The 15,018-nt window shown below is 34.5% G+C and overlaps 3 protein-coding genes across 4 annotated transcripts in view; 2 read left to right on the plus strand and 1 right to left on the minus strand.

The window, feature by feature from the left end:
• Window positions 1-543, minus strand: part of mnd1 (meiotic nuclear divisions 1 homolog) — a 28,798-nt gene extending 28,255 nt beyond the window's left edge. The window contains exon 1 of the mRNA XM_079863971.1: window positions 456-543. Within this exon, the coding sequence (XP_079720097.1) occupies window positions 456-458 (3 nt within the window). The 5' untranslated portion in view covers window positions 459-543. The remainder of the gene's footprint in view (window positions 1-455) is intronic.
• Window positions 534-11,182, plus strand: tmem154 (transmembrane protein 154). 2 transcript variants are annotated; one of them, XM_079863953.1, is made up of 10 exons: window positions 534-893; window positions 1,893-1,981; window positions 3,139-3,186; window positions 3,458-3,493; window positions 4,735-4,779; window positions 4,933-5,118; window positions 5,589-5,640; window positions 6,411-6,484; window positions 7,027-7,075; window positions 10,374-11,182. In XM_079863953.1, exons 1-9 carry the CDS (start codon window positions 805-807, stop codon window positions 7,059-7,061), a joined length of 654 nt encoding a protein of 217 aa, XP_079720079.1. In that variant the 5' UTR covers window positions 534-804; the 3' UTR covers window positions 7,062-7,075; window positions 10,374-11,182. The 2 variants fall into 2 exon arrangements, with proteins under 2 accessions (XP_079720079.1, XP_079720078.1); XM_079863952.1 differs by lacking the exon at window positions 534-893 and having other exon boundaries at window positions 1,778-1,981; window positions 4,876-5,118; window positions 10,374-11,173.
• Window positions 11,183-12,655: 1,473 nt separating this feature from the next.
• The window catches only part of LOC307149385 (uncharacterized protein), a gene marked incomplete at its 3' end in the record, with an annotated part of 91,170 nt that continues 88,807 nt past the window's right edge, over window positions 12,656-15,018 (plus strand). Inside the window, exon 1 of the mRNA XM_079855682.1 lies at window positions 12,656-13,070. The remainder of the gene's footprint in view (window positions 13,071-15,018) is intronic.

The following is a 15,018-nucleotide window of genomic DNA, read 5'->3' on the forward strand; positions in this document are numbered from 1 at the left end:
TAAGGAACATATTAATTATTCAATAATGACTTATGGTCTGAAGACAGGTGTTTGTTGGGTAGTGAGTGACAATGTAATATCATAAATTTGATTAACGTTAAATCAAATTGTGTTAATAGCATCCAAACGATGTGAATGCTCATATTTGCTTTAGTGGCTTCGAATTAAACACGAATTGATTATGTTCATTCAACAGCAATACCATTCGTCAAAAACGAATCTAACAAACTTAACCTTGATGCAACTGCCCAAACAGAACGCTCAATTTTGGCTGTCATTAAAAAAACAATTTGATAAATTTATTCACAGATCAAAGATCTCAATACAATCTGGAATTATTCGACCTGTTTAACACAGTTCTGAAAACCTTGAGTGCCCATTTTTCATAAAAGCGACTTTTTCTAAACAATATTCTAAGTAATACAATTATTAAATGCAATAACTTCTGTTCTTACCATGTTTGACACTTCCACAGCTTGAGTTTGGCGCGAGATGTGAAGGAAGGAAACTCACTGCGCGTGCGTGTTAGTGTAGAACAGAAGTGCGCATGCGCGGCGGAACATTTCTGTGTTTAGGTTATGGTGGTAGATTCGCAAAAAAATATGCTGTAGTTTGGAATAATAGTAATGAAAATATTATCTATTTAGTTAACCAAATATAAATTCTCTCTTAATAATTTAATGACTGCGTTGCCGTGACTTTATGTTTGTCTCATTCACCAACAACATCAGGTTTTATGATTTTAAGAGTGTTGTCTACAAGTAAGAGTATGGTAGTATATCAGTGGAAAAGCCAAAGGTCCCAATGTATTTATATTTTGCATCTCTATGTTTGCAAGGTTTCCAGGAGGTTGGACAGAGCTACCCTTATATGACGCCGACCCTCTTCATCAAGTATTTAATTGCAGCACAAATGTTTTATTATTGTTACAATTACTGAATATTTATGATTTTTAAATAGGCTTAATATTCATGACTCAGTCCTTAGCCATAAGAAAGTTACTAAGAACATTTGCCTCAACAAATACATATTAGGCAAGAGCCTAAAAAAAAAAAAAAAAGCAAATCTGGTCAGTGAAACTGACAATGAATAATGAAAATGCTGATGTTAGCCAAGATGTCAAACTGAATTTTGAGCTGTTTTGTTTTTATGTAAATGGTATGTATTTGTTACCCTGCTACCCCCCACCAAATGACGGCTTGATCCCCCTGAATGACATCAAAACAATGCTGTGGCAGTAGTGGCCTTTGTTTCACCTGTTTTACTTGAAATGGGTATCGCAACAGAAGGGGCTTCCGCCCCGTCACCTGCCACACCCTGTTTAGGGTTTAGAAAGGTAGATAACTTATTTTAGCATTTTATAGTAAAAATCAATTATTTCTGACATCACGTTTGACATCTAAATGCTAATTTAAACATATATATTTATATATTAGGTATATACATAGGTATATTTATATGTCACAGTTCTTTTTGTTATTCCATTTTAATTGCTAAGAAAGTACATAACTGTTTTGACAAAGGCAGCTGTAGCAGTGTAGACAAACTCTTTACAATCTCTTCCTACTTAAGTCTGTTTAAAGTCTTTGAGTTTAAAGTTGCTTCTGTTTACTCAGCTCTTTTGGCACTTCTCTTTTTTTCTCTGGTTTTTGGTCAGGTCACATACCATATATGCAGGAATGTGTTTTCACAGCTAACTGAGGAACAGCTCGGCTTGTGGTAACAAGCTCACTGTTTGATTGCATCACATCCGAGGGAGAGAACGAGAGGGTGGTGTGGTTTTTTTTATGTAGCTATAGGTGAATCAGGTCTGAAAGAGGAAGCAGGATGTCATGAAGGCGTGTTAGACACCAGTCACTATGCAATGAGTCTGTGTCTCTGTCTATCCATAGTGTGGGCCAGTGCTTTCACCGAGGACTCTGGGAAATGAATCTGATACTATTCCTGCTTTTGGCATTGACAGCTAGCCGGACTCGACTTGGTAGGTACTCACGGTAGTAGATCTTTTTTTTGTTTTTTTGTTTTTTTTTTTCTGTAGAATCCTATCTCTCTCTCTTTCCATTTTTCCATTTTAGATTCATTCATCTAGTAACTCTCCGCTGTCCTGTCTGCTCTCTTCGTCAGGGTCCTCAGAAATCATTTTACACTGTAATTGGCCCCTAGGCAACACAACACTTTTGGAGTCATGTGGACATTAAGAGTGCATTCAAATGACCTGTCGTATCTTTTGACCACAATGGACAATGATAAAGTTGAGGACAGGATGGTCACAGTACCTTATAAATAGTTCTTTGACTCATTTTGTTGCTCTTGGTTTCATGCAAAACAAAAAACAGCTCGTCTCTGTTGACGAACAAAGATAATGTTGATTCAGGTCAAATGTATCTTTCTTGTGGTTTTATGGCATTAATTTCCTTGTAACTGATTATTAGTTTCTCATGTATAAGTTATAAGTTCTCTTGTAGCTGAATAGGAATTTTGATATTAAGATTATGTTGTAGTTAAGATGAAGTTGATAACTTTACAGTGACGTTCTGAGTTAACTTTATTCAATGAAATAGCTTTGAAATAAACAATACTTTTACAGCAATTATTAACCTTGGTGAATTTTAGTCTCTACATACTGTATGCTAATTTCCTAACATATTTTAAATATTTTACATCTATACACATATGTATATGTACATATATATTATAAATGTATATATAATTATATTTATATAATATATATATATATATATATATATATATATAATGCTAATCCATGTTCTTTCATTAGTTAAGTATAATGAACAAACATGAATTAACAATGTACCTGTATATATATATGTTTTATATTAACATTATATGCATTATATGTATTTTAATGTTCCTGTACCCGCCCATTTTTGTACCTGGCTTTTAACAGAAACTAAAGACTGTTTAAAAAATAAAATTGAAAAAAAAGGATGAATTTCATGAGAAAGGACAAGGAATGTTTCTAATCTCTCTCAGGTAAATTCAGAGACTGATGCTCAGATAAAGTCTTTCTTCTGAACTGCAACGGGTCTGAACTAATCCTCAGTGTAAAAATCAAATGAAGGCTCTATACAGTCAGTTCTTAAATGTGTAAAGTAATTTAGTTTCATGCCATTACAGTTCAGTGTGAAGACGGCAAAGACGAGACGGGGACAGAAGAAGGTGATTGTGAGTATCTGCTTTAGAACACCTACATTTGTATTTTATTTTAATGCGAGACGTTGCAGACTGAATGAGTCATGCTCCAAGCTCATCTGTAGACATCTACTTTCTTGTGGGCATGGAACTAAAAATGAATTTGCATATGAAGCAATATTTTGTACTCTATGCCTGCCACAGTTGTCTAGAATGGGTTTATCCATCTAAAGAAAAAGTGTAGTAGTGGATGAGCACTCACATCCTCTCATAAATGAATGTGATCTGTTTATACATTTAACAGCTCCCAAAACTTCAACAGAAGGTAACGAAGACCCAGGTAAGAATTGGTGGTAATTACATTGATTTGACGCATCAGTAGATATGATATAAAGGTATTATATTTTCATGTTCAAACAAACCATGTATAATGTATACACTACTGTTCAAAAGGTTGGGGTCAGTAAGAATTTTTTTTTTTTTTTTTTTTTGAAAGAGATGAATAATTTTATTCAGCAAGAATGCATTAAATTGATGGAAAAGTGACATGTTACAAAAGATTTCGATTTTTTAAATAAATGCTCTTATTTTTAACTTGTGTGGGGAAAAAATGTGTTTCCAGCAGCTGTGTTAAGCAGCACAGCACAGCTGTTTTCAACATTTATAACAATTGGAAACGTTTCTTGAGCAGCAAATCAGCATAATAAAATTATTTATGAAGGATCCTGTGACTCTGAAGACTGCGGTGCTGAATTGTGCTGAAAATGTAACTTTGCATCACAGGAATAGATTGCATTTTAAAATATATTAAAATTGATAAAAAGTTATTTAAAATTGTAATAATATTTCACAATATTACTGTTTTTACTGTACTTTTGATCAAATAAATGCAGCCTTGGTGAACACAAGAGTCTTCTTTCAAAAATATTACATTTTTACAAAAATATCCCCCAAACTTTTGAACATTAATATACAGTATGTTATAATAATAAATAATAGCCTTTTAATGTCACTCTACTAAAGCCAATTATTAAAATATTAAGTATTATATAAAATATTATATAAAAGTATTAAGCATAGTATTTTCTACCCATTATAGTAATGTTAGATACAGTATATAAAACCCAAAAGAAACAGTTGCAGTTCAGATATATTTGTAATGATCTTTTCACAATAAATATCATCCTAAAGCATTTTTATGTGAACTCTGACAGACCTAAAAATATGTATAAACCAGCCATTTCGTAAAATCTTTTTCTTTTCTCTCAAATTTTGTGAACCCTTTGCGTTCCCCAGTTTGAAAACCTCTAAATTAACTGTAAAAAAATGTACTTGTAATTTTACAGTGAAATACTGTTTCAACCATGTCTTTTCATTTAAAACCATGTCTAAGTAAAGTACTGGCAGTAAAAGCTGTTTATTGTACTTCAACTGTATCAATGCCGTTTTTACAGCTGTACTATGTAGCAAAAATTAGGCCTATTGTGTTGTTCATAAGCCATATAAGTCATTTTCATTCACAGAGATAAAGTGTAGATGTTTGTTTAGTTGTATTTTTATGATTACTTTATTTCTTTATAGAGAATCCTGTGATCGTGGAAGGATCTGGAGATGGGGAGAACCAGGGTACGTACGCATTGCACTTTTCACATGCTTGACCTCAAGCTGAAATAAGCATTTCAAACTTTATCTGATCAACTTAAAGCCTACTGTGACTTTCAGGTTCAGGAAATTATATTTTACTGAAATCATATGCAATTGAATCCACCTTGGATTTAGGATCCACACCAGACAGTGGCCTTGTTGATAATGAGGAAATAGTGACAACTGCTAAGTCAGATACAGACACAGAGGATCTCAACTCGGTCATCATGATCATCATACCCCTGGTTCTCACACTCGTCATCATCGCTGTGATCGTGTGTGTAGTCATGATCTACCGCAGGGGGAGAAAACAAGATGCTGGTATGTCAGGATGCATTCAAACAGACTTATACAAATATCCAGCTAAATGCATCAGTTAGGGGGTGTTTACATGTGTTTACATATTTAGGCTATCTGAAAGACACAAATATTTACTCTTCCTTGGAATCATCCAATGGTAGATGAAACTGGATGGTAAATATGATAACGTGGTGTTAGAATCTGAATGGACGCACGGTAGTTTAAACCCACTGGGCGGCATTTGTAAAAAAAAAAAAAAAAAAAAAAAAATGTGAACACTTAATAATTTCAAATTGAATTACATTTTTGCAACATAGTTTTTGCCATCCATGTGTTTTTTCCCTTTCTCCTTACATTTTTACAGTTTCCTATCAGTACCTTTGAAGGCAATTGAAACTGTCTTATAATCGAAGTCTTATAAATTAAGAAAATTACTGTGTAATGTTTAGTATCTTTGTCATCTTTTTTTAAATTTTTTTTTTTTTATGTAGGCACAAAAGAAGATCCTTATTTGGATCATGAAGACCATGAAAAGGTGCCAATGTAAGTACACACTTTACAGGGTTAGTTCACCCAAAAAGAAAATTTCGCTCTTTATTCACTCACCCTCATGTCGCTCCAAACCCGTAAGACCTTTGTTCATCTTCGGAAGACAAATGAAGATCTTTTTGATGAAATCCGAGAGCTTTCTGACCCCATGTAGACTGCTTTTATGTCAGTGAATCTGTTGCTAACCAGAGGTGCAAAACTGGGTGTTATCAGAACCATAAAAGTATTCTAAAACAAAAATCTTTTAAAACATAAAATAGATTTTAAGCATTACATGATTGCAATTCTAATAGTTTTCGGATAAATATTCATTTAAGACCATGTACTCATTATTTATTTTCAACAATTTAGCAATTCAATTTTGATAACTTCAAATAAAGACTAATTTAATTGTTCTCTCTAGTCATATTTCCCTGTGTGTTTATTTAGTGATTCATTTAGTAATCTCATTTATTTAGTATTCATCTGAAATGCATATTTGAAAAAAAAAACTCATGTTTCAACATTCACAGTGAACATCAACAGAATCCCTGTATAATATACACAATATTCACACTAATACACCTATTTAATGGCTGTTGTTCTTTGGCAAGTCAGCCTGTTCACATATATTCATAATGTAACAAAATGATGTTCCACAAAAGCTGTTCATGGTTAGTTGGTTCCTCTTTAAAGATACAAATCTGCCACATCAGTCAAAATCAACTTCCTCCTCATAATAAACAGCCCGCAAACGCTTGCGTTGTTCTTTTCTTGATCCTCAGGCCGATGTTTGAGGATGATATCCCATCAGTGATGGAGCTGGAAATGGAAGATCTAGAAAACTGGATATCAAAAGGTGACCACTAAAACTTCTATTAGTAACGTCCTCTGACTCTGAGTCACGGTCCATGGGCCGTGGCGAGATATTGCACATTTATTGCGATTAATAAAAAATAAAAATGGTGTGTTTTGTTTTTACAGTTGTATCATCTCCCATTATTACATTGAGTGTATTACATTCATTTGAACATCAACATGTTTCAGTTTTAGTGAATTCAGTAAGTTTGTGCTTTGACCAGCAGAGGGAGCAATTGCATTAAAAACATTCAAATGCTCAAAGGCATGAAAGTTGCTCTTTAGGCAGTTTTCTTAAACTTACTCACATTAAAACATCCCGAACTTCAGCATTAAGGTTCAAAACATCCTACATACAAATATACTGTATTTATAGGTTTGAAGTTGTTTGCACTGTGCACAATGCTGTTAAAGTGTGTGAAGTGCTGTAGTTATCCAAATGTATGATCTATTTCTATATGATAAGAAAAATAAGAAGTGGAACATATTTTGTTGAATGCTTTTAACATAAATAATCTGTGTTTTTTCATTGCTTGCTTGCAGATGGAGGCAAGAAAGTGGACACTGGCCAAATATAATGAATAGCTTTTCAGTGAGTACACTAGACTTATTATTCCCTCCTTTATGCAAGATGTAGTCCAAACCTGGGAAAGCTACACATTTTTTTTTTTTTTTTTTTTTAGAACAAAGTCAGAGCATATTCACAGTACAGTATTGGCTTGGACAGCTGTCTAGCGGTTAGTAACAGGAAAGCCATTGTACTAGCATGCAAATATTTAATTTTCAGGACAGATCTGTGACAGATGTTGTGCATTACTTGATTATTTACATTCACACATCATATTTCACTGCATTTCATCCTGAATTCAGATCATTTCCAAGTAATGAAGAAGAGTCACATAAATGGTTGTAATAACATTTTTAAAAAGTAAAATACACAGAGCAGCCGTTGGGTTCATCAGTAACATGAAACTTTGCTTTTTCTCTTGGGCGTTGTGGAGGTTTTTTTCCAAAAAGACATTTGAAAAATAATAGGGGTCCACTGAGGTGTGCCCATTTTTAGATGTGAAACACATAGCAGTGGTGCAAGACAAAGCATGAAGAAATGTGTTTGTGTGTGTCACACCCTGTAATGTAATGTGTAAGGTATCATTTCCTGGAACTGTGAAATGACATAAGGTTACCTCTTACTTTACTTTCCAGTGGAATGCCCCTCAGAGTCTAGTCAAGAGCTACTGTACACAACAGCATTCCCTATGCAAACTTTTACTGTTTATTACGACTGCAAAAGTTGGTGAAAATGGCATATTTCGATTATTTTGTCAAAACATTTGCAGTTTGAACTATGATAAACTTCTTAGGTTGCTGCGTAAATCCCCAGGAAAGAAATCAAAAAGACATACAAATACAAATGAATGTTTTGATCATGTTCTGCTGCCACAAGAAATAGTCACTCTTTCAGACTTTACAATGTTTTGACATCAGACTTTAATGTTAGTTTATGTTCGTTAATAAAAATGCAAATTTTCATGTTAGTTCACAGTGCTAATCAATTCTGTCAAAGTATTGTTCATTGTAACTAATGTAAACTAATGTTAATAAATAAATCTTATTGTAAATCAATCAATCAGTCAATCAGTCAATCAATCAATCACTTTAAAACAACCGAAGTGGACCAAAGTGCTGTAAAGAAAAAGAAATAAAATACATAAAATACATACTTTATATAGCCTAAAGCATATTATACAAATAAACAAATCAAGAGACATAAAACAGGAAAAATAAGCATAACTGTAAAGTGTAAAGTGATCTCTTTCAGTCACCAAAAAGTAAACAGGTCACAGAAATAAAGAAGAAAAAAGAAATATATATATGTATACAATATAATACTTTATTTTGATGGTCCACTTTAAAGATTCTACTAACTTTGCAACTACGTCAACTACTCTACTAGTTTTAGTAGACTGTCTGCTTAATATCTGATGCTCCCCCAACAGACGTTCTACTGACTATAAGTAACTTTGCAAGTACGTCAACTTATTCTACTAATCTGAACCCTAACACCTAACCTACCAGTCTATATATATAACAGTCTACTAGTCTACTAATACTTTAATGAGAGTCATTTGACATTGTGAAGTTACTTATATTTTGCAAAATATCTAAAGTGGACCATCGAAATAAAGTGTAACCAAAACGTTTCTCAGTTCACATTCACACAGTTTTTGGAACTCAATACATGTGAATATAATTATTATTATTATTATCAGCCATTACCCCAGTCTTCAGTGTCACATGATCCTTCAGAAATCATTCTAATATGATGTAATGCTCAAAAACATTTTTTTATTATCAATGTTGAAAACAGCTGCTTAATATTTTTTGTGGAAACCATGACACTTTTTATTCAGGATTCTTTGATGACTATAATGTTAAAAAGTGACAAATTCACAATTAAATTATTTAAATAATGAATTAATTAAAACCTAAAACAGTAGGCCTCTACATATTGTGGCATCAAGTTTGTGTATCCCTATACTTTTTGAAGTGAAATGAACACCCGTTCACTGTAAAAAAAAAATTAAAAAAAATGACATGATCAATAAGTCATGACAACATATGTTTCTTCAACTCATCAAAATAAGTTACGCTATTTTAAACTTTATTTTTTAAGTTATATAAGATTCAACTCATTTTTAAGTAATTCAAGTAAATGACATACACAGCCAAGTTGATTGTACTTAAAACTTTAAGGTAGCGAGTTTGTTTACTGTGTTGTTTTTTCCTAAAAACACTGAAAAGTCAAGACACGATTACACTTTTAGTGATACATTGACTCTTGTCAAGTGACTAGATTGTCAAATAGTTTTGAAGTGGCAGTCTAACAGAATAATAAACAGCGGAATTGTCTGTTGGCCAATTCCAAAAGGTGCGAACGGCACTTACACAAACACCCGACGACATTCACTTGCTTTCTAATGCAGACACAAACACAGACTATGTCATTCTGTCAAGTTTGTTTTGATGAGGCTGCGTACGAGGAACAGAATAGCTGTGACTGCTGACTTCTGACCCCCGGGTCGGCGCTGCCAGCATGGACATCTGGTAGTCATTACAGCAGGCATGCGTGGAAGCACGGCTCAGACCGGGCCAGAGATGAGGAGGGCCTCTTTTTTCCCCCTCTTGCGTACTCTCTGTCTCGCTCTCCCTGGGAACACCAGAGGGTCAGAGTCCACAATCCAGGAATGTAAGCTTACGTCATGCAGACTGTGTTTTTCCCAGGATCGGATTGGTATCAAGCGCTATGGGGGAGCAAGCTACACAAAGGCTAGGTGATGTCAAGAATGACAAATGAATGTTTATATAAACATAAACGGATAATATCGGAGGCCACATCAGCACAGGAGTAAGGGCACAGCTCTGTTTACGCTGAATTGAGTTCAGAAGAAAACTGATCTGATCTTGAAACCGAAATTCTTAAAGTCATGGAATATCATAAATGATTTATCCGAGCACACTATTATTATTTTTTAAATTCATGCCCTCATTCATGCCTTCACTGGCGCAAGGGCGGGACAACCTGTCAATCAGATGACATCACAGGAATGGCAAACCACAACGATCCAATCAATTCTCTATGAACAAAATCAAGTCCTTCCCTACGTTTGACTCTGATATATCTCAAAATAAGGAAGAACAGACGATGGCAACTTCCGTTTCATGCCGACTTTAAATGGAATAATACAGCATTGTTGAAGACTATTTGTATGAAGAATACACAAATGCACAAAAGTCTATAGATTTGTCCACAAATGTCTACAGCAACATAGTCAGTGTAGTTTGGTAAATATTTGTATTAATCCATTTTTTTTCCCTCACTTGTTTTACAGGCACCTGCTTTGGACCTGATGCTGTTTTCAGCAGCGTCCTCCTCATGTGTCCTCGTATCCAGTGTTGCACAGTGTAGGCTTTACATCTTGAACCATACTTACAGTTGGTTCCAAGAGAAATGCTTTTATATTATGTTTCATAATGCTCTAACTTTATGTTAAAACATATTCGTAGAAAAATCTAGTACTGTCAAAACGATTAATTGCGATTAATTCCATCTAAGTTTGTGTATATATATATATATATCAATATGTCTGTGTGTGTGTACAGTATGTATACATAGATACACACACATATATATTATATATTTACAAAAACGTTCACGTTAGATGTGATTAATCGCGATTAATCGGTTTGACGGCACAAAAAAAGGAAATAAACACAAATGTTTTTTTTTTCTGTCTGTTGCGCTGAACGGGATACAACAGTTCTACTGGAAGCTGCATGGTCCTCTGTGCACTTTTGATATTGATTTTTTCACTACTTTTTGATGGAGTACAGCGAAATTATAAACAATTTTGTTTTGTTTGTATCGTGTAATAATGAATTTGCCACAGAACTTCGAATATTCAGATGCATTTCATCATTCCATTTAAATTATAAAGATTTTATTCTTTTAACCTTTGTACATTTTATTACATTTGATGTATTCTTTTTTTACATTATGCAGTATTGCAAGTGTATGTTTACAATTTAAATATTGCCATATAAATCACTAGTTCTTGAGAAAACACCAACACATTTCCTGTATGTTTTTAAAAAATATAAATATTAAAAAGGAACTTCTGTTATCGTTGTTCTTGCTTGTTCATGTGTGTTGTTCTCATTACATGCACACACCGTCGGTAAGATTTTTTAATATTTTTGAGAGAATTCTCTCATGGTCACCACGGCTGCTTTTATTTGATCAAAAATAAAGCAAAACCAGTAATACTGTGAAATATTACAATTTAAAATAACTGTTTTCTATTTCAATATATTTTAAAATGTAATTCATTTCTGTGATCTAAAATCTGAATTTCCAGCAGTCAACAGTCTCACATGATCCTTCAGAAATCATTCTAATATGATGATTTGGTGCTTAAGTAACATTTCTTATTTTTTTTATCACAGTTTAAAACAGTTGTGCTGCTTAATATTTTTGTCCAAACCATGATAATGTTTTCCCCATGATTTTTGATCAATAGAAAGTTCAAAAGATTTTTATTTATGTACCATTTTACCATAATACTGCTTCTAAATAAGACAGTAAACAAATAGGTCATTTCAGTAGACTATAGGAAGGAATTATACACGTAACGTCTTATTTACCTAAATAAACCATAATCTTATCTACACATGAGTATAGTTATATTTCATGCTGCACTTATTCAGTAAAGTGAACTTTGTTTTTGTTCTACATCTGAGTGCATTATCTAATACCAAAGGTCTGGAATACTATGGGATTATGAAAGAACATTATTTACCTTTGAGTGAAACCTTTTAACTTTTAGGCAAGTGCTGTCATGCGGTCCAGCAGAACCGTTGCACTTTCAGTGTAACAGTGGTGGAAAACAACACCAGATGGAACTCATTAGATTGTTCCCTCTCCAGTCTTGTCTGATCTGTTTGGATTTAAACCCCTGTTGATCAGGGTCATGCGTGCAGATACAGTAAGGTTTTGAATGTGTTGACCTGTACTCGTGTATTAATGATTAGGTGACATACAGATTTCTTTGTTAGTTATTATGGATCTAAAACAGTTTATATTTGTTGTGCTTTCGGATTGTAGTGTTTTGGCAGCTTATCTATAGCATTCCTGTTGCACTATTAGGTTTTTATTTTTTTACTGTTGAGCTATGTAAAGTAGGCTAGCCTATTTTATCTGACAGATTCTCTTTCGAAAAATGTGCAACACAACATAAAAATCAATAGGCTAATATTTTTTTAAATAAAATAAAATAAAGATGGTTAATGATAACTTTTTAAAAACAATAAAGAAGTGTTAGTGACAAAGAAACAATGAAAAATATTTAAGTAAAGGTTAAAAACACCAACATGTCTTGTTTGTCTGTGCACTGTAAGAGAGTAGAACTACAGTCACTTTTGAACATCTTCTTATATATATATATATATTTTACCAGAAGGTTTTGGTCTAAAATCGTGCTTTAAAATGAAACCACTGTAATCTAAAATGTTTTTCGGCCCCTGACAGTCCGCACTCCACAGGCATTGGCAACGTAATTACGTCTTAATTAAGCGACACGATGACGTTCCTAGACGAAACGGTGACGCCATCATCGGTTGACAGGGAGTCGTACAGGAATCGGTTGGATAAAGGCGATCGCGCTTTAACGGAGAAGCATCGGAGTCGTGTGCCGTATCCCTAGCGTTCTTCAGATCGGTCACATATTATTACAGGGGGATTTGACTTTTTTCAGAAGATAAATAATTGATAAAAGCTCTCCCTGGTTCATGGACTGGAAGGGTGCGCGTAACGCTCCTACTTTATTTCATCGGATGAAAATGTTTGGTTTGTGCTTGTAAAACTTCAACTCGTTTTCAGAGGATCGTTTCATCTTTCTTTCGGGCAAACCGGAGAGGAGAAGAGGAGAGACCGGTGACCGTAACTGGACTCTGGATAGGATATCTGGGGGAACTAACTGACCTCCTATACACAGGAGCTTTTTTTGTTCGTCTTTCCATCAGTTTCCAGGGTAAATACATGCATTTGTCTAATAAAACATCTTGTTTAAACGCAGTGTTTTGCAGAAACGCAAACTTGACCATGCAAGGCTGAAATTGTAGGAGTAAAGGGCCATGTGATCAGCTTCAATACACAACGTCATGCAGTTATTGGACATATGAAGCTGACTGCATGGCCTTTTCTCGTGTATATAACGTTAATAGTTAGTATATGTGCCGCTGCTTATGATGTGCTTCTGTTCAGAGTGCCTATCTGGTCTGTTGAAGCAGGTTTGCATGGTATTTAAAACTGCAGTGCTTCACTTATACTAATAGAAATCACTCGCATGCACTATTTCGCAACTGTTGTTATTGTCGGTAACAGTTAAACTATTTTAACCCAAGAAATAGGACGTACACTAAATACAGTGTTTAGTAGAGTTTTGTAGCTGCATAAAACAAAACGAATATAGAAAAGCTTGAGCAACTGTCTTTTTGCTTTTCCGCTGCTTTGCTTGTTTGCTCAAACAGATTTGACACGCACTTCATATTTCATAAATTAAACCATTTTCTCGTTTGGTGAAAATGTAACTTCACAGCAGATAGACAACGTTGTCGTTGCCCTCTAAATGCATTGGATGATTTACTACACCGTTTATACAGTGTGTTTATATATATCTGGGATCCTTTGGCGGTTTGGATTAGTAAAGATCACTAAACTTATAAGTAATAGTAGTATTCATTCTGATTTTCTCTTGTTTAGCCGGTTAGCGACAAGAGGTTTAGCTTAAGCTAACACTTTTAGCGCACCCACAGCTGGACAATCGAAAGACAAGCTGGTTTATAAATATGTTTACCCGATTTTCCTCTAGAATGACATTTCTAATATAAAGTGCTCCATTTTGTGCCCGTGTCACCAAAGGCAGCCGGAACATCTGATAGCTGTTAACCTAGCACGTTAGCTTAGCTAGCTAACAATCGACGTTCAGCCTTTGCCACTGCCGCCTCCTAGAAGGGCTTTAAATCCACGTGAAGTACCCGCCAATATCCGCACAGAGTTTTCGCTTTTTAATAGGCATTTTCGGGAAAATATTAACCTGGTGTGCACGTTGTAAGTGTGAAATTATTAAAATGTACAGATTTATGTGCAGCGCGTGCAGGTCGCGAGACAAGCACATGTTAGCACCGACTACAGCCGATGCAAGTTTGTCAAAGGATAGTTTTTCTCTCTCTCAAACTCTTCAGGAAGTTTCAAATACAGCGTACACAAACTATTAATAATAACAGAACTTTTCATCCATCTCTGCAACCTCAGGTGATTGAACAAATGAAAACAACTACACCGTATGAACACATGGCGATACAAAACTTTTTTTTTTTTTTTTTTTTTTTTTTTTTTTTGCATTTATAGGCAAACGCTTTCCTTTTATAATAATTAATAAACCAAGGAGATTTGGACTGCTATTTAAGTCCAGGGTCTTGCGTTTAAAAGTTTCAGCATCATCTGTAATATTATGTAACTTGTTTTACAGGGTTTGTAATACCATCTATTGCATGTGTTTATGTAATATCTGTTGTCAAATAAAGTTTTGTTTGGAAGGAGGAGGGAGGGAGGGTTTCTCTAGAGAACAGACAGAGGTCAGTTTGCAAGTTTAAAAGCTGTCTCCAAGCAATGTGCCTCTAGTTTTAGTAGTTGTTATCACCTGTTGTAAAGTTAAAGCATCAGGACGGTGATGCACAGACCCATTAGGTTTACTAGGTTTGTTTTTTTAAGTTTATGAAGTTTGTAGGTCACTCTGGGATACAATGGAAAGGGTCTGATAAAATTGGAAGGAAGGGAGAGAGGGAAAAAAAACAGGAAACACAGAGGATAGTGTGCAAGCTCTTTCGTCCTCTCACACCCTTTCCACAACATCCATTTCCATGTGAGAAACGCCGGAATCTCCCTCCTGCATTATAGGGGTGGGTGAAGCGCTATAT

This window comes from Squalius cephalus (genome assembly GCF_949319135.1).
Source record: "Squalius cephalus genome assembly, chromosome: 2".
Lineage (NCBI taxonomy): Eukaryota > Metazoa > Chordata > Actinopteri > Cypriniformes > Leuciscidae > Squalius > Squalius cephalus.